The sequence below is a fragment of the Peromyscus maniculatus genome, chromosome 1 (genome assembly GCF_049852395.1).
Source record: "Peromyscus maniculatus bairdii isolate BWxNUB_F1_BW_parent chromosome 1, HU_Pman_BW_mat_3.1, whole genome shotgun sequence".
Lineage (NCBI taxonomy): Eukaryota > Metazoa > Chordata > Mammalia > Rodentia > Cricetidae > Peromyscus > Peromyscus maniculatus.
In genome coordinates, this window is record NC_134852.1 from 154,294,850 (window position 1) to 154,320,449 (window position 25,600).

Here is a 25,600-nt window from a genome sequence, read left to right on the forward strand (position 1 = left end):
TCCTGTTAGCTGACATCAACCGTCAGCCATGGCTGCCTCGAGCGTGCTCCCGTCCATTGTTCTGGCCTTACTTTGATCTTCTGTTAGCAAGAACACCCCCACCCCAACGCACCCTCACTCACCTGTGTCTCACCCCCAGGCCTGGGACAACAGCCCTCCTTCAGAAGGCATCCACCAAGTAGCTTGCCTAATGTCGGGAACCCAGGCTTGTAGGGCTCCCCTGCCCCTCCCTGACAGAGGTCCCTGGGCCTAAGCTGTGTGTACAAATGACATGGTTGGTACTGAAGCCCTGCATTCCCCCTGGGAGGTGGGGTTTCCGGCAGGTGTCAACAGAAGGTGCCTGCCAGCCTGGGTTTACCTGTACCCCAAATACTGAATGACCAGCTGCCCAGGAGGTGGCCCTTTATACCAGCTATCAGCAGGATGTGGAACTGGATGTATCCCTTGTACCATCATTGGGAGCAGGCTTGGCAAACTGCCAGGCTGCTCTTCCTTACCCAACCTCACTGCCAATCTGTTTACAACTCTACACCAAGTCCCAAGTCCTCCTGGCAAGTCATCAAACACTCTCACGTAACTCACTGGGCCCAAGATGCCACAGGCCCCCATCTATCGTCCTTATGGCTGTGTCTCATCATCTCTCCCAAGCTCTTCACTCACTGCTTCTCGTGGCACCAGCTGCTTTACCCAGCACTTCCCAACTGCATGAGCAGCAGCAGCTAGGTCTGCGGCAGAGGGATGGCAACCCCACTGTGCTCCTGCCATCCTCTCAACCCCACCCCCACTGGTGATTCCTCTCCCCCTTCACCAAGGAGAAAAAGAACAGTCTCGGGCACAAGGGGACGGCTCTGCGGGTAAAGCATTTCCTCCACAAGGACGAGTGTTGTGGGATACTTGTACACTGTGTGAAGATACATTGCTGTGATTGGTTTACTAAAGAGCCGAATAGCCAATAGCTAGGCAGGAGGTGTAGACAGCACTTCAGGACAGACAGATGAAGTAGGAGGAGATAATCGAGGCACCAGGGAGATGCCAAGGAGACATGGAGGGAGTTGGACATACTGAATTAAAGAAAGGTAAAAAGCCACATGGTAAAACGAAGATTAATAGAAGCAGGTTAATTTAAGTTATAAGAGATAGTGGGATAGGCCTAAGCTAAAGGCCAAGCTTTCATAATTAATAAGAAGTCTCATGTCATTATTTGGGAGCTGGCTGGCAGGACAGAAAAAGACTCGTCATGGACAAGAGTCTGAGTTCAGATCCCTAGCACCCACATAAATCTGGACACAGCAGTACCAGTACCATCTGTGATCCTGGCACTCCTATGGAGAGATGGAGACAGAATCCCAGAACCTTGCAGGACAGCTAGCCTGGAGTTCTACAGCAGTGAACAATGACAGCCTGCTTCAGACAGGTAGAAGGTGAGCACCGACACTGAAGTTGTCTTCTGACCTCCACACACATGCCATGGCACATGCTGGCTGCACACATGCGCTCATGCACACACACAAATAAAATAAAAAATCCTGCTATATATGATGACACAATCCTACATAATCCTAGTCTCAGAAGGCAGAGGCAGGAGGATTGCTTCCAGTTTGAGGGCAGCCTGGGTTACATAGTAAGTTTGAAGCTACCCTGTGCTTCATAGTAAGGAGCTGTCTCAAAATCAAACCAAATGAAACTACAGAACAGGGGGTGTATGTATATGTGGGTGGTTGGGTAGATGGATAGGTGGGTGGATGTATGGATGTATGGGTGGGTGGATGGATGAATGGATGGTAGTGTATGTATGTATGTATGTTGGGTGGATGAATGGATGGGTGGGGGTAAATATGTATGTTTGGGTGGGTGGGTGGATAGATGGTTGGGGGGTGTACATATGTATGGTTGGATAGGTGGATGGAAGAATACATTGGTGGATATACAGATGTGTGGGTGGGGTACAGATGTGTGAGTGGATGGATAGGTGGGTGGATGTATGTATGGGTGGGTGAATGGATGGATTGGCAGATGGATGGGTAGATAGTTGGGTAGTCAAAGTAATGGATGGACAGATGGGTGACTCAACTTATGGATAGACAGACTGGTGAAATGACAATTGATGAATACATGATGTTTTTAAAATTCCTCAGCTAATGAGGAGCACGTGAGAACAGTTAGGAGGTGAAGTGGCTCACTTAAGGAAAGCAGGGAAACTGAGCCTGGGAAGGGGATCTACCAGTCTCCACTGCTGCGTCTGAGGTCAGGTGGATTTTATCTGGAAACAAGAGGGCCACTGGATGTTTGTTTGTTTGTTTGTTTTTGTAAGATTTATTTATTATTATGTATACAGTGTTCTGTGGGCATATATGCCTACACACCAGAAGAGGGCACCAGATCTCATTATAGATGGTCATGAGCCACCATATGGTTGCTGGGAATTGAACTCAGGACCTCTGGAAGAGCAGCCAGTGCTCTTAACCTCTGAGCTATGTCTCCAGCCCCTACTGGATGTTTTTTAAGCAAGAGAAAAAGGCATTTGTCTTCAGTTCACACAGAAAAGCAGCTGTTTTGTTTGGATTAGAAAACTGTTTGCAATGAAATGACCTATGATGCATGGGACAGGAAAGGAGGAGGTGATGGGAGCCCGTGGGGCTGACAGGAGCAGAGGCAGGTCAGAAATGGAAGCAGCCTGAGCTGGATGACAGTGAGCTGGGCTCGGAGCAGACAGAGGTTTCTTGATATCCAGATATTACAGGGAGACTGTGTCTTGAAAGGACCAAACTTCCACCAGAGACTTAGGGTGTCATCAAGGCAAGTTCCCCAGCCACACCCACCTCTCATCCACATTGGCAGATCCAAGCACGAGAAGGCCCCCTCGAGCGCCCCGGGACCAGAGGCACAGCTGAGCAAACAGGTAGGCGAGGACCATCCTTATCCGAGCCTGGATGAGGGAAGAAGGCAGTTACCCTGTGCCAGGACCCAGGAAGCAGCTGTACTACAATGCAATCCTAGCACGGGAGCAAGTCAGAACACAACACAGGATGAATCAATCTGTCCTGTGTCGGGGGCGGGGGTGTGGGGCCTCCAATGCTCCTCTGGCACCAGTCCACAGCAGGGTCATAGCACAGCAGGGTCACAGCAGGAGCCAGGCACTGAGTAGTGGTAGCCAGGAAGATGCTCAGCAGTGCCCTCCACACTATTTACCATTTGCCATGCACAGATGGGGCAAACAGAAATGGCATTACAACAGACAAGCCCTGGGACCTTTCCTCTTTCTTTTGACACATGGCATGCAGGCTAACCAAGGTAGCCCAGGGGTGGGGCATGGCCAGCCAGGCCAGGGCTGGATGAAATGCTCAGGTAGGTCCCCACATACACCTGTGTGTGGTCATGCTCCAGCGCACAGCCTCACCAAGGCTCAGATGGGCACACACTCGGCACACACTTTCCCATGCGCTCACACTCACAGACCTGCAACTCAAAGCATGGCTGTGTGGCCAGCGTCTCTAGTGAGGCTTACAGGCGGTTAACCCAGCACTGCCCATCACATCCCCAGGCTCTCTGTCTTTTACTGACTTCCCCTCCACACCTTTGTGAGGATCAGGGCCAGGCTCAAACACTTACCTGCACATTCTGCAAGGCCAGGTTCTCCCTGCTGCTCCCTCCGTGTGCTGAAAACCGAGGGAACTTCCGGGTCACCAGGCTGAAGATGCCCAAGACGGCCTTCACGGCAGTGTCGATGCTCAGACTGATGTGGTAGCTGGAAGGGCAAGGGTGAGAGTGCTCAGCACAGGGGTGCTAAGACATGCTCTTAACTACCTTTGAAAAACATTTCTTTGGCCTGGGTGCACGCCTAAAATCCCAGCACTTGGGAGACAGAGGCAGATGGATTTCTATGAGCTCCAGGTCAGCCAGAGCTACAAAGTGAGACCAATCTCAAAAAGAAAAAAAAAAAAATTCACTTGGGCCTGGAAAGATGGCTCAGCAACTTCACGGCGGCTCACAACCACCTGTAACTCCAGTGCCAGGGGATTCGACGCACTCTTCTGGCACTCATATGCACATGCCCACGCTACATAAATAATTAAAAATAAAAATTTTCTTATCACATGTATGGGGGCGGGGCACATATTCCATGGCAGGTGTGTGGATATCAGAGAATAACTTCTGGGAGTCAGTCTCTCCTTCCAGCACGTGGGCGCAAGGAACTGAACTCAGGTCATCAGACTTGGCGGCAGACACCTTTACCTACTGAACCCTCTCGCTGGCCCTCAATGACCACCCCAGAGCATGTGACTCACCCGTGGTCAGCCCATTCAGGACACTGTAAAACCAGGACTACTCGCCATCTACTTCCAGAACTCACCACGCCAGAAAGAAATCCTGCCTAGCAACTGTCATTCCCGGCTCCCATCCGCCCCAGCTTGACAATCGCCAGTCCACTGTCTGGAGTGATAAATCCACTATGGATATGCCGGGCTGGGCAACGCACAGCAATAGAGTTGTGCACGTCATGACCTTTGACACCCGGCATTTTTCACTCAGCATGACAATTCCAAGGGTCACGTATGCTTTAGAGGCACGCCACACCTTCTCACATCAGAGTAGTACTCCAGTGTGGACAGATGACATTTTGCTTAGCTATCCATCAGCCAATGGACGCTTGGGCCATTTCCTCCTCTCACTACTGTGACAAAGCTGGCAACCAGGAGCATCCGGTAGAGGTAACTGTTTGGGCTTGTAACTCCTTTGGGCATAAGCCCAGGTACGGAACTGCTGGCAGGGAGGCTTTTGGCTGTACCCAGCAATGTGACAGGCAGTTTCTTGGTTTTCCGAAGAGCCAGAATAAAAGAATATTCTAGACGAGGTAGAGTCACACCTCCTGGAAAAGTCTCCTCGATCCTCCCCACACAGTCTATGAGCTGCGTCCAAAGACTGCTGGACCAGCTCTATGGTATCCTGATGACAGGAATAGGTGCCCTGCAACTGCACCTAGAGGCAGGGCTGGGTGACGGATGTTTATGTGTGTACACGTCAACTGTACAGTCTGGGCTCCAACCCACAGCAGCATTTCACTCAGCTGCCAGGTGCAACCACGGGCTTGTCACCAGCTCTGACCTTTGCCACGGTGCCAGCCTGAGCTTGGCACAGGATGGAGTCCTACCTTCCAATCTGCTGAGCCAGTTCTGTGGCCCTGCTGTGGGTCTCCCTGGAGGAGTTCTCACTGGCCATGTAGCAAGTGGTGAGCAGGCGTCCGCAGAGCTCCTGGGGATCTTGTGGGGTGTAGCCATTCTCGTCCACCAGGCTTTGGATGTCTGTCAGCACTTGCTGATCTGCAGCCACCATGGCAGGATGAGAACCATTGTACACAAAGTCCTGGCCTCCCTCCCAAGTGCCCATGCAGCCAGCCCACATCTTCCAAGTGTCAGCCTCCACCCACCTCCCTGGGGCCCACATAGGTACCAGGTACCCCTGGTCTGATCTTGAGCTCCCACACATCAGCCCCAGTCCATCCCTGGAGCCCACCTAGTTATCCCCCAGTCTTTTCAGTTCCCACAGTCCATCGTCCATGTTCCCTTGCATCTAACTCCCATTGATTACCCCAGAGACCACCAATCTAGCCTGGTCCATTGCCCAGGGTCCTAAAAAAAAATGAGCAAGTCCCTCTCTCAGGTGCTTGCACACTGGTCCCTGTGCTCACAGCACTAGCTGTGCTAACACACCAATCTGTGTATTAACACACACTAGACCAACCTATGCTCTGTGCTGGGCTAACTCTCTGCCCCTGCACTGTACTAACTCACTGCTCTGCGCTGCACTAACCCAATCCACGGCTCTGCACTGCACTAACCCACTGCTCTGCGCTGCACTAACCCAATCCACGGCTCTGCACTGTACTAACTCACTGCTCTGCGCTGCACTAACCCAATCCACGGCTCTGCACTGCACTAACCCACTGCTCTGCGCTGCACTAACCCAATCCACGGCTCTGCACTGCACTAACCCACTGCTCTGCACTGTACTAACCCAATCCATGGCTCTGCACTGCACTAACTCACTGCTCTGTGCTGTACTAACCCAATCCACGGCTCTGCACTGCACTAACCCACTGCTCTGCACTGTACTAACCCAATCCACGGCTCTGCACTGTACTAACCCAATCCACAGCTTTGCACTGCACTATTCCACTCCATGGCTCTGCACTGTACTAACCCAATCCATGGCTCTGCACTGCACTAACTCACGGCTCTGCACTGTACTAACCCAATCCACGGCTCTGCACTGCACTAACCCACTGCTCTGTGCTGTACTAACCCAATCCATGGCTCTGCACTGCACTAACTCATTGCTCTGCACTAACTGAGGTCTGTGTGGGGCTAGCCTGTGTTCTGTCCTGGGTTAACCCATTGCTCTTGCACTGTGCAGGCTATTCTTAGTGCCACTGCACCCATGGTAAGTTACGGACTTGACCTAGGTTGCCAGACCCCAAAGCCTGTGTGTGTGTGTGTGTGTGTGTGTGTGTGTGTGTGTGTGTGTGTGTGTGTATGTGTGTCCCCACTGCCGCCGCCAGGGCTGCATTGCTGACAGACAGTGGCAGACAGACAAGGCCACATCTGCTAACTGCCCAGGAAAGGCTGTTACCAGTCTGAGTTCTGGGACTTGAATGGGACAGACAACATCTATGCCCAGCCATGAAGCCTCCCTCACCCACAGTACCCATGACCTGGGTTTGTCCTTCGCTCCCTGACTGGTTCCCAACCTGACTCTCTCCTCAGATCAATGGACATCACGTCACCTACTTCCGCTCTGCACAGCCTCGCAGACCAGGCAGCACATGGAGTAGACGATGCAGGCGCTGGCCGCACTATCCACACCGCCACTCAGGGGCAGGAAAAACCCAGCCTGGAAGGGGCCGACCAAGCACAGTGTGAACCGAGCTGCGGATAGGCTGTGCCCCACCCAATCTCCAGCCAAGCACCACCCTGTGAGCCCCAGAGTCCTACAGGAGCACAGCTCAGCATCATCCCTGGGGTGGTGGGCCAACGACCCACTTGTATGACAGGTTTCCTAAAGGGCAGGAGATGCTACTCTGGGTCCCAGGCTGTCTTTCCGACCCTAGATGTGCACACATTGGGAGACACGGGAGTTCCTCTGCCTTTCAACAGCTCCACAGACCACCACATGGCTTCAAAGCGGGCTTCAGCCATTGGGCCACTGGCCAGTTCAGATACACACCCCCCCGAAGAAAAACATCACTAACCCACCCTAGACTCACACACCAACCAGGAGAGCACCTGTGGGTGGGTAGGAACTAACCACCCTACCTGTTTGCTCCGTCGAAGGAAGTCCCAGAGCCAGCAGGCAGGTCCGAGGCTGCAGGAGATAAGAGTGTTGGGTCTGGAGGCACAAACCTGGCTCACTGCACCTGTACAGTGGTCCTGCAAGGGGACCCCTGAAGGCAGCGCAGAGACATAGCCCTGAGCCTGGGCTCTTGCTGGGCCATCTGCTGTCATAAGCACTTCATGTCAATCTGGGCATTTTGGTTCTAACAAGTCTGGGGGAAACTCCCAGAGATATCCCACCTGAAATGGGCGCACTGAGGCCTGGCTTAAGGACACAGTACAGGGAGACCACCACACGGTGCCCACATGAAATGGGCGCACACAGGGCCTCAGAGCTTAAGGACACAGTACAGGGAGACCACCCTAGGCAGAACCAGGTAGCCTGGCCTCATCAGTCAGTGACGTTTTTTTTTGGACAGGGTCTCACTGTGAAGCTCTAGCTGTCTGAGAGCTCATTACGTAGCAGCCACTGCATCTTTTTAACTCCAGTGAAGCACAGGGTCCACCCTAGGCAGATTTCGGGAATCCTTGCAGCCCTCACACCTGGCAGACGTCGGCGGCCACTGGGACGGCGGGGGCCACAAAGCAACAGGATCCAGACCCAGGGGCACCTACCTTATCTCCTCCTCAGGACTGTGGTACGTCCACTCCACAGGTTCTGACACCAGCTCCAACAAGTCTTCCCTGCCCGAGAGGGCAAAATCCACAGTCACCCGGGGGTATGGGCTCACCCTGCTTGCCTGTTGGGGGAGGACACGAGGACACAGTGACAGCTGCAAGTGGACCCCAAGGATGCCATACGTAGTGAGAGGAGCCGGGCACACGACAGCAGCCACGGTTCAGCACCATCTCTGGCCCCACAGCCTTGGTCAAGCCCACAGCATACTGGGCCACTAGCAGGGCCTGGCTGAGCACTCAGGCTGGTGTTTCCCAGGGCACTTACCTCCAGGTTCCGAGACGAGATCTCTGCCCTGTAGCTCCGGACGTCCTCCAGGTCCAGGGTGGCAGTGAGGACCTCCTGGATGGGGAAAGGGAAAGCACAGGACTGCTGTCCCACGTGGATGGGTCGGACGTTTCACAGCACGGGCTGGGCATCTGCTGCCCCTAGCAGGGTGGATGGCACCACTACCCTCTTGAATATTTTCTCCTCTTAAAAAAAGTACTCTAAATTATGAGTATGTGTGTGTCCTGAGTGTTATGTGCAGGTGAGTGCAGTTTCTGTAGAGGCCAGAAGAGGGCACTGTTGTTCTAGTGCTGGAATGAAAGGCTGTTGGGAGCTGCCAATGCTGTAACCTGATCTCTCTCTCCTGCTGCATCTCTGTCTGGTTGACACCGGAACCTCAGCTACATTTAGACATTTCCCAGGGACACACCAGTTACAGCAGGGGACACAACTCTGTCAGTAACGGGGACAGGGGAAGTTTCAGGAAATACTCCTTTTTACCTAAAAGACACATGGAAAACAATGACTCCTCAAATTCTGAACATAGCGACTTATAGATGGGATGGCTGGACACTGGAGCCATCCTGTGACCAGAAAATAAATCCAACACAGAGGAAGACTGAGGGGGAGAACAGCGTGGAAAGTAACATGGCAGTCCACACCCACGCCTTCGAGGCATTGAGCATGTAGCTCATCAGGACCTCTGAGGACTATATGGCTCCTAAGGTGGATCAGTACGTTTGTGCAGGGCTGTCCTCTGCCTTCCTGTCTCTTCTCCGTGTCCTCACACCCCTCTGTCAAAGGATTGTGATGACACTTCCACCCTGTCCCTCGCCTGGCCTTATAAAGCCCCTCCTCACAAGAAGTAAGGGGTTTTCTCTGCACTTCCCATCACTCAGAGCCCAAGTGGGATGCGATGGTTAACACTGATTGTCAGCTCGATGCAATCTAGAATTACCAAGGAAACAAATCTCTGGGTATGTTTGTGAGGGAGTGTCTGAATGTGGGTGGCACCAGCCTGTGGACTGGGGTCCCAGACTGAATAAAAAGTAGAAAGTGCTGAGCACTAGCCTTTGTCTTTATGCTTCCAGTGTGGATGTGATGTGACCGGCTGGCTCACACTCCGGCTGCCGCACCTTCCCACCATGATGGCCTGCTAGCCTCAAACTGTGAGCCAAAGTAAACCCCTCCTCCCTAAAGAACTCCTGTCAGGTATTGCCACATTAGAGAGAAAAATGACTAATGCAGGTATGCTCTGCTCCCCTTAACATGTGTGGTCCAAGCCATGGGGGAACTGACAGATCTTGGACAGGCCAGATGCCCCTGAGGATAACGTCCCCAGTTAAGGCTGATGGTCACCATCCCTTATGACAGGACCAGGCCTAGTGTCTGCTAACCCCTGATTGGGGGGTTTCACCCCATCAGCCTCCAAAATGAGTCAAACATGCTCACTAGTCCTGTGTCCCAGACACTGTGGTATCTGTCCCAATGTGCTCACTTCAGCCTGGGGTTCTCCCCCATAGTTCATGCCCAGCAGGGACATTTTCCTCTGCTCTTAGGAAAGCCAAAACCTTTCCTAAGGGGATCCCTCCTCACAGCTAGGGGAGGGGGAACTATACAGATGAGCAGTCAACTGACTGGGCAGTGTGAAGGCCGCTCCCCATCCCCATGCTTGGCTCATTACCACATCATCCAATGAGAACTGAGTGCCCTGGGCAAAGATGCTCCCATTCATGGCAATCATGGCACAGCCATCATAGTAGAGACGGTCACCGTCGCAGCCCTTCTGGTTGGCTAGCAGGTAGATGCCACCATTCTGGAAGATGCAGGGGTGAGAGCAGAGCTTTATATAACCTGTGACTGCCAATAGTGCTGAACAGGACACCTAGATGCCCCAGTCTGCCATTCTCCACCCGGTCCCAAGTTGCCATCAGCATCTGGACTCTGACAGATACAGTAGGTGCAGGTGGGGACACAAAGCCCCACGGCTCCAGTTCATGTGGCCTTGCCAGGTGTTGTGCTGCACTTTCCTCGAAATGGAAACATCAGGAAGTCAATAATGCACAAGTCTCAGGAAGTTCCTGAAACTTAGCAAATACACAAGGCCCCTCCTCTCCAAGGTCCCATAAGTAGTAAGGACTGCTAAGAGGCCCTCAGACCAGCCAAGCTGCCTGGAAGAGACTCTCTGATCTGTCAAAGTGCCTGTAAATTGTGAAGAGCACTCCAGGGTCCCAGCTTTTATGAGCTGTCCATGGGACTTTAGTGATGTAGCTGCCTCTGATTCATCCTTACTCCTGTCTGTAACCCCTCACCTCTTGCTGAGTAATTCCAATAAGCTGACTGGTTTACCAGGGTGAACTTTGATGGTAGTGTTACTTTGGTCTATCATCGGTTCCCTATCTGGGGTCAGGAGATCTGTTGAGTCTTCTTGAAATAATGTCACATGACACCAGGTGCTGGGCACCCCATAGAACATCCACTTTTACTCTCCCTCAGCTCACAGTGCAGGACTGCTGTCCCTATATCACCGGGCCACTGCAGCTAGGGCAGTGTGGTGGGGCAGCATTGAGCTTCAGGGCCACCAGAAGCACTGGTGACCGTGGTGACCTCTGTGAGGGACAGATGTCATCTCCTATCTGTGCCCATCTTCAACCTGGGGCAACTCTGTCTGCACCAAGGACTAACAGGACTGCTCCACTGTGTCCAAGGTCAGTGGCAGGTACATGCAAGCTGGTACGTGTCTCCATGACACGTCCTGATTCTCTGTCATAGCAGTGTCAACAGAATCTGCTTTGAATGACAGCAGTTAGGGCCTAGTGATACCAGGAAAAGAAACCTGGAAGGGACCAAGCATGTATGGAATGCAGCCTCAAACCACAGCCTTAAGTATGCACCAGAGGTGTGGTATGCACCGGGTGGCTGAGCCCTGCCCCAGGTGCCATTGCTCTTGGTGGTTCCTCTGATGAAGCCTTAACTTGTGACACTGCTCTATCCACCCTGCCCAATGCCCACCTTGGAAGTGGCCATGGTCACCAGATCCACCCTGGTGTGGGCTTTGCGTAGCACATGGTGGCTACCCGAGGCGTTGGTGATGATCTCCACACCATCCAGGCCCATGTCGATGTGGGGGCTGTTGAAAGAGGCAGGTGGAATGACTGCTGGGCTCCTGTGACCCCTCAGTTCTCTAGGGGGACCTCCATGGTTAAGGCCATGACCTCAAGAGGCTGCAAAGCCTGGGTCTTCCCACTGGGCAGCTCAGGATGGGGAGTGGATGGCGTAGAGAGCTGGCTGACCTTCGTGGCGTCCAGAGCTCCTCACAGACCTCGCTCCCAACACAGGTGTCCCGGGTGGCCAGTACCACATCTCCAAAGGGCACAGTTTCCTGCAGTGGAAAAAAAAAGACCACTTTTGATCCCAGGGCTGCTTACTAGGCTCCACACTGGCCTCCGATATCTTGAAGGCTACCACACTGTTCCAGGTCCTCGCTAAGGCTTTCCTCACCTTGGGTGTGCCAGCCCCAGCATATTCGACTTCTGCTGACCCCAGGCTCTCCCATTTCCCTCAATGACCACGAGACACACAGCTCTACTATGGCTGCAGCAGGTCCTTTCCTCCACTCCATCTCCTGGCACCAACAATGTCACCATTTACCAAGGAGGCAAGCAGAGTGAGGACCCCAGGTCCACAGCACAATGAGAGGGATGAAGCTCAGAGATGTGCCCATCACCGGCTGGCTGTGGTCTCCTAGAACTGTCCTGGAGTCACAGTCTACCTCTGCCGAGGGCTGGCTGGCTCCTGAGGCCTGGCTTGCAATCAGCCCTCCTGTACTCACCACGGAAGTTCCGCTCTGTGCCTCCCATCTACCCAGCTATGCTTTGACTCCACCCAGGAGCTCCTCCTATGCCCACCCTCAGCCCGCACTGGCAGGGAACCCTGGGAAGGATGCACCTGCTTTGTCAGGTCCTGTAACATCCGAGGGAGGACATACTCCTCAGTTTGCCTGGAAGGAAAGAATCAAAGCGTGGCAGAGCTGAGGTGAGGTCCTGGGAAACAGGAAGCATGGCACAGGCGTGGAACCTCAGTCTAACCATGCCATGCCATGCTCCTGAGAGTGCTATGTCCTCAGAGGCAATGCCACCCCCTCACAGAGACCTATGACAGACACTGTAGAACTCATGCATACTGGAGTGTCTGCCTCTCAGTGTTTTCTGCGAGACTTGGGGAGGGGCAACTAGAATCAGGTCGCCGTTCCAAGGGAGAAATCAGGGTTTCTCTTCACCCTGGAAAAGTCCTGTGACGTTTACCCACAGACACAACCACACCTACCTTACCAATGCGACAATAGGGTTACAGTCTACAGCCTTTGACAGGCAAAGTATTTACCACACAAAGCTTTGGTCTAGGGAGTCTCAAAGATCTACTCCAGTGGACTTAATAAACGCAGACTGTTCTATTCGCTTTAGAATTCGTGGTGTGTGGGCACAATGCCAGTGGTTCTTCTACTGGTGCACAATGCCAGAAGTCGTGGACAGACCTCTCCCGCCCCCTCCCCCATCAACAGAGGGAACAGAATCAAGATGACCGCAGACCCCCCCTCATGGCCACACCATCCTAGAGAAGTCCTCTGACCCCATCTGTAGGTCAGGAAGCAGCAATGTCCCTAAACTATAATGTTGGTGAGCTGTAGCAGGAATCTTAGAAGGTTCTTATTAATAAAATCAAACCTGAAGCCAGTTATTGGGGTGAGTGCTGGAAGATCAGAGAAGCAGAACAAGCCACAGCTTCCTCACCTTGCCAGTTCCTCAGCTGACCCTGTTTCCTCAGACTGGAAGCCTCTGTGTCCTCATATCCAAATGGATCTCAGCTGAACTGCTGCTAGAAGCCTAAAAGCTTTCTAGTTTCTGGTCTTCACACCTTATATATCTTTCCTTTCTACCATCACTCCCTGGGATTAAAGGCTCGCTTTCTGGGATTAAAGGCGTGAGTCACCATGCTTGGCTGTATCCTTGAACAGATGGATTTCTGCCTCTGGAATGCTAGGATTAAAGGTGTGAGTGCCACCATTTTCTAGCCTCTGTATCTAGTGGCTTTTCTGTCTTTGACCCCAGATAAGTTTATTAGGGTACACAATATTTTGGGGAACATAATACCACCACAGTGAGCCATCAGTACATTTGTCCTCACCTTTATCAACTCATGCAAAGATCCTATGCGTACTGACCTGTTACCCTAGCACTGGACTATAGTATAAGATCCTATGTTAACAAACCACAAAACAATAACAAAATACCCTTATTATTATAAAAATAAAAACTTACTGGGCGAATGGCTCTCTGCACTCTGCCCCATTGATGGGCCATCTAAGGATGGACCAAACAAGTCCCAGGAAGGGCAGGAAGATGCTAGGAAGGCCATTTCTTCTTATTTTATCTTTATATTAATTTATTCATTGTGTGTGTAAGTATGTGGGTGTGCACATGCCATGGTGCCTGTGTAGAGGTTAGAGGACAACTTTCAGGAGCCAGCTTCTTCTGGAAAGGCCATTACTTAAGTATTTGAAAATTTGTATTTATGTGTGCACATGTGCATGTCTGTCTGTCTGTCTGTCTGTGTAGGCATGTGTGTATGAGGACAGGTGCTCATAGAGGCCAGAAGAGGACATCAGATCTGGAACTGAAGTTACAGACAGTTGTGAGCTGCTTGTGGGTGCTGGAAACTGAGCCCAGGTCCTCTGGAAGAGCAACCAGTAAGTGCTCTTAACCCCTAAGCCATCTCTCCAGCCCCTCATTCTTAACTTGATTATTGTTATTATTATTTTTTTAGATAGAGTCTCACTATGTAGCCCTGGCTGGCCTGGAACTACGCAGACCAACTTGGCCTTGAATACACAGAGCTCAGCCTGTCCCTGCCTTCTGTATGTTGGGACTAAAGGTGTGTATTACCTATTGTGTGGAGGGAAATTTTAATACATTGTAAATGGATAATATAGCACTCTCATAACACATCCAGAACACAGAAAAAGAAAACGACTTCATAATATTAAGACCAAAACACAACACAAGAAATACACCACTCCCCAACAAAACAAAACAAAAAAACCTCTAACACAGCGCTGGCATACAATTCTAGAAAGTAAGCCAATTTCTGAATAAACCTTAACAAACTCAATCCAAGTCTTTTGCTTGTTTTATTGTTGGGTTTTTTGAAACAAGGTTTCACAGTGTAGCCCTGGGTGTCCCAGAACTCTCTGTAGACCACAATGACCTCAAACTCAGAGATCCATTTGCCTCTGCCTCCTGAATGCTGGGATTAAAGATACCGCCTGGCTGGATCCAAGTTTAATGTCCCACATTCACTTGGATTTTAAGCAAGAGCACAAAGGTTTACTCTCTCTGTTCACCTGACTCATTTGGACTTCAACCTGGACTTCAACATTCATTCTCCGTTTTAAAAAGGCAGAGCTGTAGAGATGACTCAGCAGTCAAGAACTGAGTTCCGTCCCAGCAGCTGTGAATGGCAGTTAACAACTGGCTGTAACTCCAGCTCCAGAGGATCCATTGCCTTCTTCCGGCCTCTGTAGGCTCTGCATTTATGTGCACATACCCCCACACAGATACAGACACATAAACAAAAATAAAATGTTTTTTAAAATTCACAGTGAAAACAAAGGGTGGTGGAGACATAAGCCAAATGGAGAAACTCAAGGAGATTTCTAGTTAGTTAGAAGGAAGGCAAAAATCCAAGCCTTCTGTTCTAGGAATAATGTTCTAAAATGTTGTAGAGACACTGGCTGGCAAAAGTGAAGAAGACGGACTGAGAAATGTAAATATGGAAAGAAATCACATCAGGTGCTCCTTATGTAAGAGTTCTACTTGACGGAAAAGCAAAGGAAGTCAACACAATTACAAGACAGGGCCAGAATTCACAAGCCCCTCAAATACACAGCACCCTCAGAATCCAATCCTTTTCCTAGGTCAGCTGTCAGCCATTTAAAGCATAAAGACCCTGTTCACAGGGTCAATAGCCGATTATAAATGGGGGTAACTGTGGTGGTTTGAATAAGAATGGCTCCCATAGGTTCATATATTTGGATGCTTAGGGAGTGGCACTATTTGAAAGGATTAGGAGGTGTGGCTGGGGGGAGGAAGGACGTCATAGAGGGTGGGCTTTGGGATTACAAAAGCCCAAGCGAGGCCCAGTGGCTCTCCTCACTTCTTGATGCCTGTGGATCCGGATGTAGAACTCTCACCTACTTCTCCAGCACCATGTCTGCGTGCATGCCGCCATGCTCCCTGCCATAATGACAATGGACTAAATCTCTGAAACTGTAAGCAAGCCCCAATGGAATTGTTTTCTTTTATATGAATTACCACGGTCAAGGTGTCTCCTCATAGCAACAGAACACCGACTAAGACAGTAACCTAAAACACAGAGCAGGACTTCCCAACTTGGGGCATTTTGCCCTCTAGGAAACAATTTTTAAAGTCTGGGACAATCGGTTTTTGCTCTGTGGCAGGGTCTTGAGTTCCCCAGGGTGACCTAGAGCTCACTATGTAGCCAAAGGTGTCTTTGAAGTCCTGATTTTTCAGCCTTCACCTCCAAGTGCCAGGATGATGGGTGTATACCACCATGCCTACCTAGCTTAGTGGTAATTTTGGTTAATAAACTCTACTCAGAGGTTAGGATGCCTCTGACCACCATATACTGCACAGGACAGGCCCTCTACCCTCAAAGAACGAACTGTTCCCAAAGGTCGAATGGGCTACGCTGGGAGTCCTTGCTATAAAGGACAATTTGAGACACAGTGTCCCTCTATTTAAGAGTGACCAGGACCACTGACTGATAGCTGAGGTCTTATGATGTCTACTGGCTCAGACTTGAACTGACAGCATGGAATTGGCCATGTCTGAATGGCAGGAAAAGTCCTCCCAACCTCCACAGTATTCTGTGGTTTACCTCCCAACCGAGGCTGCATGTGCTGAGGACATTTAGTGAACACTTGGTGTGTGATCCCAACACACTGCAACCGAAGCACCTGCCACTCACCGGCTCCTGGACCAGGGGGTGAACCAGCGCAGTTCCCGATAGTTGCCTTCATTGGCCAAGGCCATCTTGGGCCTGATGAGCAGGATCTTCCTACAGGAAGTGAAAGGACAGCTCACACCAGCCTCTTGGGACAAGCAGGCCTCTGCCATGAAACCTGCCCCATAGGATAAGGTGAGGCCGCTGAGCTGGTTCGAGACCAGGGCCTTGAGCAAATCTGTTTTGTCTTGTTTTGTTTCTCTCTAGGCTTGAGCTTTCTGCTTGGGAAAAAAAAAAGGTCTCCATGACTCCATTAGCCAACAAGTGCACTTTGCTGGAAGCTTGTGTATGTGTGTGTGTGTGTGTGTGTGTGTGTGTGTGTGTGTGTGTGTGTGTGTGTGTGTGTGTTGGGGGAGGGGTGGCCAGAAGACTTTCCTTACCTTTATTGTCTAGGTGACAAGGATAAAAAGCCCCAAAACCCAACCTTGGCTCTCCTCCTCTAGCCTGAGTGAGATGGCTGAGGCCCAGAGAAGGAGATTCACAGGAGTTGCTGGGATGTTGCACTCACTAAGGACACCCCTCAAGCTAGCCCCCACCAGAGCCAGGCACAGGCATGCCAGCCCCCCTCCTCCCACCTCACTTACCGGTTGAGGAAGATGACCCTGCAGTTGTAGCGAACATTCCGGTGCATCACAGGCCTGCAAGCAGGAGGGAGGACGGGTCACGGGGAGCACCTTGAGCAGGGGCGGTGGCTCTAACTAGAGTCATGTGTTCCCATGAGCGCACAGCTGGACACCAGAGGTCAACATCAGAAGTCCTCCTTAGCCAGCTCCACCTTATATTTTTTAGGATTAACCTTTACTTTTGATTTTGTGTATGTACGTTCATGCATGCATGTGTGTATGTGCACACATAGTTGGAAATGTGTATGTGTTTGTACCCATATCTATATACACGCATCTGTGTATGTATACACACATGCCTTTGTGCATATGTGTGTACACATGAGTGAGGGAAGAGGTGTCAGATCTCCTGGAGCTGAAGTTACAGGTGGGTGGGACATAAGTACACGGAACTGAACTCGGAAGCATGCAGCATGTGCTCTTAACCATTAAGCCATCTCTTAAGCCTCTCTACTTATTTCTTGAGACAGGATTTCTCACTTAACTTGGGGCTCACAGGTCCAGCCCCAGGGACCCTTCTATCCTACCTCCCAGCACTGGGGTTTCAAAGGCATCCTGATGTATATGGTTTTTTACATGGATCCTGGAGATCCAACTCGGGTGAGCAGTTCCCCAGCCCCTGGATGCTTCGCGTTGGTGTGTGGTTTCCTCAGATCTTTAGAGAGACTCTCAACACCTTTCTGTAGCTTTCAGATTAAACTCAAACGTGTTCTGAAACAAGTCTCCCTCTTCTAAAACGTCCCAGAGCTCAGGGTGACTGCTCCCATCACTGCTTGCCTCCGCTGCCTCCTCCCCTAGTCAGAGGCTGACCTGCCCTAATCCTTCCTCCCAAACAGGTAGGATACATGCAGGGGCACCCTGCCCTTCATCTGTCAACACCCCCTAGCACTAACCACGGTCACGCACAGCCACCGTGAGCAAAACTTATGACATCCTGGCTTCTCGTCCTCTCTTAAGCCAAGTAAAGCATGTTAAGCATGGTGCCATTTGTGCAAAGGGTGTGCAGAGTACTGGATATATAGATGACTTGTGTAAAGCAGAGGCCTCAGACAGCACGCCTCATCCCAGTACTCTGGAAGTGGAGGCAGGAGGACCAGATGTTTGATGTCATACTCAGCTACACAGAGTTCAAGGCTAACCTGGGTTATATAAGACCCTGTCTCGGGCTGGAGAGATGGCTCAGAGGTTAAGAGTACTGACTGGTCTTCCGAGGTCCTAAGTTCAATTCCCAGCAACCACATGGTGGCTCACAACCATCTATAATGAGATCTGGTGCCCTCTTCTGGCCTGCAGGCATATATGCAGGCAGAACACTGTATACATAATAAAATCTTAAAAAAAAAAAAAAAAAAAAAAAAAAAAAAAAAAAAAAAAGACCCTGTTTCAAAGAAACCAAACTGGTTGGTGCTGAAATGGCTCAGAGGGGTGAGGAACTTGCCGCCAAGGCAGACTACCTGAGTTCCATCCCTGGGACCCACTTGATGAAAGGGGAGGCTGACTCCATCAGGTTATTTTCTGACTCCCATAAGCATGCGGTGGCATACAAGCACACACAAAATAAGTAAATGCAATTAAAAGAATTAGAAAAAAAATACAAAAATCCTGAACCAAACCATCCAACAAAAACAAACAATCAAAAACAGAAACAAAAACAAAAACAAAAGAACAGGGTCTTCTAGCTAGAGGAAGCATTGAAACAAAAACAGACACCACAAGATAACGATCAGAGCTGTCATCACACAGACATTTTCAAGTTTAACCAGGGAGCAAAATTAAACAGTAGGCAGCACACAAGGAAACATTTTCTTCATGTGGGAGCATATTGTGGCTTTTCATATACAAAGAACTCTCCAAACAAATAAGACATAGTTGTATATAGAGCTCCCAAACTAGACAACTCCCCAAGAGTACACAACGACCACCAAACAGGAAAATACTCCTTGGGTAACAGAGCCAGTCAGGGCTGGGGAAAAGGCTCCATGGTGCACAGCACTTGCTGGTCTCGCAGCGGCCCATCGACAGGGGACCACTATGCCAAGCATGGTCAGACACACACTAGAAGGTTCCAGTGTGCTGGGTGGAGCCATACTTGAGGAATCCATGTCATTCAAGACTCATGGATGGCATGTCCCCAGGAGAAGCTCCCCCAAATTCACCATGAAGAAAACTATGTCAGGATGAACATTTAGCTTGCATTTGTGCAGAGTGTGCTCATGGGTGCCCAGAAACTCCTTGAAGAACTCAAAAACTGCTTCAAAGAGTTGTTGTTTTGGGAAGGATAAGTAGCTATAGAGTTGAACAAAATCTACATTCAACCTAACTAAGGGTTTTAGTGTCCCACTTGGACTCCATGACCCTGAATAAAGAGGTGCTGGGTACAGAACTCCCTTGAACTTGCCTTTCCTCCAAGTTTCCCCTTCTTCACCCTCATGCTGGCACTTACATGCCCACGTCACAGATGATGTCCTGAGTGATGGGAGAGTCCAGGAGGGCAGCCAGGACTTGGAGCGAATGTAGGAGAGTGTCTGACTCGTGATAATGATCCCAACATCCATAGCCACTGAAGAGAGAGGGAGCAGGCCAGTGAGGGGCCAGGAGCGACCAGGAGGGACCCAGGGCATTCATGACAGTTTGGGTCAGGGGCCAGGTTTTCCTGGGCCTTCCAGGTTAGTGAGTTGTTAAGAACAAATTCAATGAGAGGCACAAACACTCTTGGATGGCATGGGGGACAGAGTCAGGGTTCTATGGAGAGACATTAGACTAGTGTAGCAGGTTAATCCAGGAGTATGAAGAGGAGGATGGCTTGGGAATAATATAAAAGTTCATGAGAGAAGTACATATCTGCTTCCCTTATGTCCAGACATCAGAACAGCGGTTCTCAACCTTCCTAATACTGCAACCCTTGAATACAGTTCCTCATGTTGTGGTGACCCCCAACCATAAAATTATTTCCTTGCTACCTATAACGTAATTCTGTCATGTTACGAATTGGATTGTATGTTATGTTATGAATTGGAATGTAAATATCTGTATGCGACCCCCCAAGGGGGTCTCGACCCACATGTTGAGAACTGCTGCACCAGAGCAAAGTAGGGATGGGGACAAAGAGGAGGTCAGGAACCTCAAAGACAGACAGGTACCCCAAGCCAGAAGGGAGCTGTAGCTGGAAAGGATCACACAAGGGTGGGCCTAGCAAGAGAACAGAAGAAATCATCCGTTTCTCTATTCTCACAAAAAGGGCACCAGGAAGGGACCATTAAAAGATGCTGAGGTGATGGGATGAAATCTCTTTATGGCCAAATAGGAAAATGAAAACATGGGGTTAGCAAGATGGCTCAGGGGGTGGAGGCACTTCCCACCAAGACTGATGGCCTGGGTTTGAGGTCCCAGACCCCCACACCCTTACACATACACAAAATGTTCATGTTCCTAAATAAATGCAGTCTTTTTTTTTTTAAAGAGATTGGAGAGACAGCCTACTTGCTCATGCAGAGGACCTGGGTTCAATTCCTGCACCCACATGGTGGCTCACACCCATCTGGCTCACAACTACCAATTTCAGGGGATCCAACCATGCTCTTGCAGCCTCGGTGGACACCAGTCATGAAAGTGCTGCACAGAGAGATGTGCAAGCAAAACACCCATATGCATAAAATAAATAAATCTTTAAAAAAATGTAATTAAAAAAAAGAAAGAAAAGGAAAATCTAGGGAGATGTCTCAGTGCACAACCTGCCATGTAAGATACCACGGGAGCCCACTGCACCCAGCTCTGGGGCTACAGCTGCAAAGTCAAGGGGTCTGCAGAACTCGTGTCTGCCACAGACTGCTCCCTGCTTCAAATATGGCACCTTCATCGCTCCTCAGCATTTTGGCCCAGAGCAGTTGCAAAGAGGGCACCTTGTAGGTGGCCTCATATGGTGGAGGCAAACAGGCTTTCTGGGGCCTTTATATAAGATGCCACTAATGGTGATTTAATCCCCTCTCCCAAGCCCCGCCTCTCAGCACCATCACCCTGGGACCAGCTATCTGCAGAAGAATGTTGGAAGGACATTGAAACCACAGCCTCAGGGAAGGTGACACAGCCTGGCTTTGAATTCAGCCCCAGCCCGGCCCAACCATGCCCCTCTATTTGCCCACCAGAAGCCTGGAGTTATCCAGCCTCCCTGCCCTGCCCTGACCCAGGCGCACTTTCAAGTTGCTGACATCCTAAATGGTTTACATTTCTTCTGCGCTCAGTACTGCCCCCTCTTCTTCCCATCTTTTGATTTCACTACCTGCCCTCCCAGGGGTGGGAAGCCAGTGCGCTTAGCCATACCATATTTCCAGTTCTGGTCCAAGCCTATATCTTGCACCTTTGTTTTTGGCAATTTGAATACCTATATGGAGAGAGAGGGAGAGAGAAAGATTTCAGCAGCTAGGACACATTCAGAGGCAGGAAAAGCAGGGTGCTACAGTAGATATGGCCAAAGCCAAGCTCTGTCGTGTCCACAGCCCACTGCAGCCAGTTCTGCTAACAGCAGAGGACAGCAGGCACCTGTACACACCTGTATACACTTGCAGGCAATCAGAAACAGGGAGGGTAGTGTACTAGTACTTTCTTGTTGGACTTTCTTGGACTGCCAGCCCACAAATAATGACACAGACACTTATCATTAATTACGAAAGCTTGGCCTTTTGCTTAGGCTTTTCCCTAACTAGCTCTTATAATGCAAATTAACCTGCTTCTATTAATCTACCTCTGCCAAGTGGCTCGGTTACCTCTCCTCCATACAGTATATGTGACTTGTTCTGCGTCTAGCTGGTGTCTGCCCACCTCTCTTCATATCAGAGTCCTCTCTCTCCCTGGAAATCGCGCCTATCCTCTCCTGCCTAGCTATTGGCCATTCAGCTCTTTATTAAACCAATCACAGTGACACATCTTCGCATGGTATAAACAAGTATTCTGCATCAGGGTAGGGTGACCTTAGCACTGGGGATGGGTAAGCCATACCGTTGTAGGTAATCAATAAGCAGACACCCAGATCAGCTATAGGAAAAAGCTGTAGACAGGATGAGAAGGCTTCCAACTCTAGGAGGGAGCCATCGTCCAGCACCCACCCCATGTTGACAGCTGCTGCCAACATGCAGGCAAGGCAGACCATCTTCACCCCAAAGACATACACTCTGACAACAAAAGCAGGTCCATATATACTTTAAAACATAAAACCACCCGGGCTGGCCAGATGGCTCAGTGGGTAAAGGCGTTTGCTGCAAAGCCTGACAACCTGAGTTTACTGCTATGCTTTAATACAGATCCTCATGTGCTGTATAAAATTATTTTCATTGCTGCTTCATAACTGTAATTTTGCTACTGTTATGAATCATAATGTAAATTTCTGTTATGCAGGGTATCTGGTATGTGACCCCTGTGAAAGGGTCAGGTCATTCAGCCCCAAAGAGCTTGCAACTGACAGGTTGAGAACTGCTGACTTCAACCCGCATGGTGTTAGGAGACAGTGATTCCTGCAAGCTGTCCTCTGACCTCCACACGCACACCACGACAAGCAAGCATGTGTACATGCAATGGACAATGATAAATGTGGGGTTTTGTTGGTTTTTAAAGCTGGCCTGCTACCTCTTGCTCCTGTTTAGTTTTCTCATAGAGGCAGCTCAGCACAGACAACCTGAAGTGGGAAGTCTGCAGCTCTGCCCAGAGCAGCCCCTGTTTGGGCATGGTAGAAACAGTTCTATCCTTTTTTTGGTGAGCTGACATGAATGTCAACAATGCAGAGATATTCAATGGCAATGACACTCCTCTGAGCTGAGAGCTCACCCTTTACCTGCTTTCTCGGTTCGGTATGCATTTTCCCAGTGCCCATCTACCAGGAATGTCCTCAGGGACCCTAGGCCACAGATCCCATGCAACCAGCTCCAAGGACGGGAGTCCCTTCTCCAAGGCACACTCGAGACCCATCAGATCCTAGAAGATGACTGAGGGCTGTGTCTGCCCAGCCAGGTAGGACATGCCCATTTCCATTCCGGCCTTGCTACTCCACGTGTCCCCCAATGGGAAGACCCCCTGAAAGCTCACCAGGGCCAGGTCATTACCCTTTTATCTGTTCCCATGCCCAGCTCTATGAATCTCTCTATGAATCTCTCCTGATCATTGGGGACTTTGGCTTCTTCTTGTCCCCCTCCACCCCAGACTCACTCTTTAAAATCCTCTGGAAATTGCCCTCAAAATCCAAGGCCCACTGGTTGAGTGCACAGGTGGCCACGGTCACCTTCCGGCCCATCCTGGTTTGCTGGTTCCTGGATGCAACACTGAACAGACAATACACAGCAGCCTATAACGCGGCTGCTCGGCCTACGCCTGCGCAGCCTGTCCTTCGTAGAGGCTCCGCCCCTCTGCCCGCCATAGCTCCTCCCCTCTGCTCGTGTAGCCCAGCTTCCGCCCCCTTCTCCAGAGGTGCGCCGGCGCAGGGCGTTTTACAGGGAAGCCTCGCCCCTGTGCCCTTCACAGCCACACACACCCGGCCTTTTTCTTCCGCAGCGCGTCTGAGCAAAGCATCCTCGGGGGAGGCCCCGCCCCTCTGACTCCAAGTAGAGCGCGAGAAGCGCGCCTGCGCAGCGAGCCTGTCTCGGAGCCCCGCCTATGCCAGAAGTCAGAGCGCAGAGCCACGTCCCCAAAGGTTTGTCCTGGGCCATCTCCATGGCCGCCTTAGCCACGTTTGATATTGGTATATCATGAAAGGCTCTTTCCTGCCACCAGAGGTGGTGTCTGGTTTGCTTTCTGTCGCTGTGATAAACACGTGACCAAAAGCAGTTGGGGAGGAAAGAATTCACTTCACCTTACAGCCCCTCCTCATTTCTATCTCTCTGGCCAGCGTCTACCTTACCCCAAGCAAGGTAGATGCAACGGCGCTTCTCCAGGTCAGATCCCTCCTCCTCAGCCCTTTTCCCTCGGACAAAAGCTAATCCAAACCCTTCAGACTGTGCTAAGAACGGTCTTAGATCGGAGCCTTGATGGATGGGCTACAGACTCTCCTGGATTCCTGTGTGCCAAGAGTTACGGCTCTGAGGGGAAAAGTATCCCCAGTACAAGGGTTGCCCCTCTGAAGGGAAAAGTATCCTGGCAGTTGGGAGCTAAGGAATACCACAAACTCACACTGTACAACAAACCTCACAGAAGAGATTTCTTGGGAAGACATAAGAGACTGGATGCCTTTGCTTGGACAAGAAGCAGCAGAGAGATGAGTGGGGAGGCAGGCTTTATATAGTGTTTCTTGGGGGCAGCGTTTTTTTTTTTTTTTCCAGAGTGGAGATTTCCAGGGTGGGAATTGGTGGGATTTCAAGTCCTGAGCCTGGGGCAAGCCCAGGAACTGGTGGATTTTCATGCTTAGTGATTGGTGGGTTTTTAACACCTGGAAGTGAACTTGAACCTTTTTACCCTACACTGTGACTGCACATGTCAATCTTTCACAGTTCAGAAGCAACTCTCAGGAGCCTGGGAACCATTCTCAGGAAAGATCTGTCTCTATGGAAGGACAACCCTCTACTTTGGAAACCACCAGACAACAAACTCCGCTGGTCTGGACTGAGGCAAACTGAACCTGCAGGGTAAAAGATTCAAGACCACTTCCAGGTTTGAAAAGCTACCAAAACCCCACCAATCCCTGAGCGTTAAATCCCACCAATTCCTGGCTTGGCTTGAAATCTCACCAATGCCCACCTTGGAAATCCCCCTGGAAAACTCCTCCCCTAAGAAACCTTATGTAGGCTTGTCTCCTGCTCGGTTCCCTGCTGCTTCTCACTCAAGGAGAGACAGCCACCCTCTGTGTCTCTTCCAATAAATCTCTTGCATTAGGTTATTGTGCAGTGTGACTTTGTGATATTCTGTGGCTCCCGACTGCCAGGATACCTTTCCCTGCAGAGCTGTAACATCTACATTAGGGAACCCCCCCCCCAAAAGCAGAACTGTAACACTTCCAGTGGGGGAAGTTTCCCCCTTAGAGAAGCAACACCTCCGTGGTGGTTTGAAAGAAAATGCTCTCCCACAAAGGGAGTGACATTATTAGGAGGTATGGCCTTAGTGGAGTAGGTATGGTCTTGTCGGAGGAAGTGTGTCACTTGTCACTGTGGGAGTGGGCTTGGCATCTCTTTTCTCAAGCTTCACCCAGGGTGACAGTCAGTTGACTTCCTGTTGCCTGCAAGATGGAGGATTGTCAGCTGTTCCTCCAGCACCGTGTCTGCCTGCATGCCACCATGCTCCCTGCCATGATGGTAATGGACTGAACCTCTGAAACCATAAGGGAGCCCCCCACCCCATGAAATGTTTTGTTTATGAGTTGCTGTGGTCATGGTGTCTCTTCACAGCAATAAAAACTCTAAGACAACTTCCACTGGGGAAGCCTTTCCCTTCAGCTGTAATACTTCCATTAGGGAAGTATTCTGAGAACCTTTGTTCTTTCCGCTTCTCTAACCTGAGACACCCCTCCCCTATGATCCTCCTATTTTACCTTCTGGAATCGGACTGTAAATGTGGCTGATTCTGGAGGTCACACAGCTGAGCTGTATCCACTGACTTTGCCACAGAAGGGCCCATCTGACATGTGAAGTATGAGGACAGTGCCTGCTACATTA

At 50.5% G+C, this 25,600-nt stretch overlaps 1 protein-coding gene across 5 annotated transcripts in view; it reads right to left on the reverse strand.

Moving 5' to 3' along the window:
* Positions 1-25,600, reverse strand: part of Nadsyn1 (NAD synthetase 1) — a 36,262-nt gene that overhangs the window by 5,976 nt on the left and 4,686 nt on the right. The window contains exons 1-16 of one of the 5 annotated variants that reach the window (XM_042258007.2): positions 23,451-23,592; positions 21,294-21,354; positions 19,420-19,536; positions 16,938-16,991; positions 16,318-16,407; positions 12,220-12,271; positions 11,565-11,653; positions 11,284-11,401; positions 9,956-10,087; positions 8,272-8,346; positions 7,944-8,068; positions 7,311-7,359; positions 6,786-6,888; positions 5,150-5,318; positions 3,610-3,745; positions 2,820-2,926 (exon numbers count right to left, since the gene is read on the reverse strand). In XM_042258007.2, the coding sequence (XP_042113941.2) occupies positions 2,820-2,926; positions 3,610-3,745; positions 5,150-5,318; positions 6,786-6,888; positions 7,311-7,359; positions 7,944-8,068; positions 8,272-8,346; positions 9,956-10,087; positions 11,284-11,401; positions 11,565-11,653; positions 12,220-12,271; positions 16,318-16,407; positions 16,938-16,991; positions 19,420-19,421 (1,301 nt within the window). In that variant the 5' untranslated portion in view covers positions 19,422-19,536; positions 21,294-21,354; positions 23,451-23,592. Of the gene's footprint in view, positions 1-2,819; positions 2,927-3,609; positions 3,746-5,149; positions 5,319-6,785; positions 6,889-7,310; positions 7,360-7,943; positions 8,069-8,271; positions 8,347-9,955; positions 10,088-11,283; positions 11,402-11,564; positions 11,654-11,772; positions 11,888-12,219; positions 12,272-16,317; positions 16,408-16,937; positions 16,992-19,419; positions 19,537-21,293; positions 21,355-23,168; positions 23,344-23,450; positions 23,593-25,600 lie in introns of those variants that run through there. The other 4 variants (XM_006977318.4, XM_042258017.2, XM_015996130.3 and 1 more) reach the window with 4 other exon arrangements.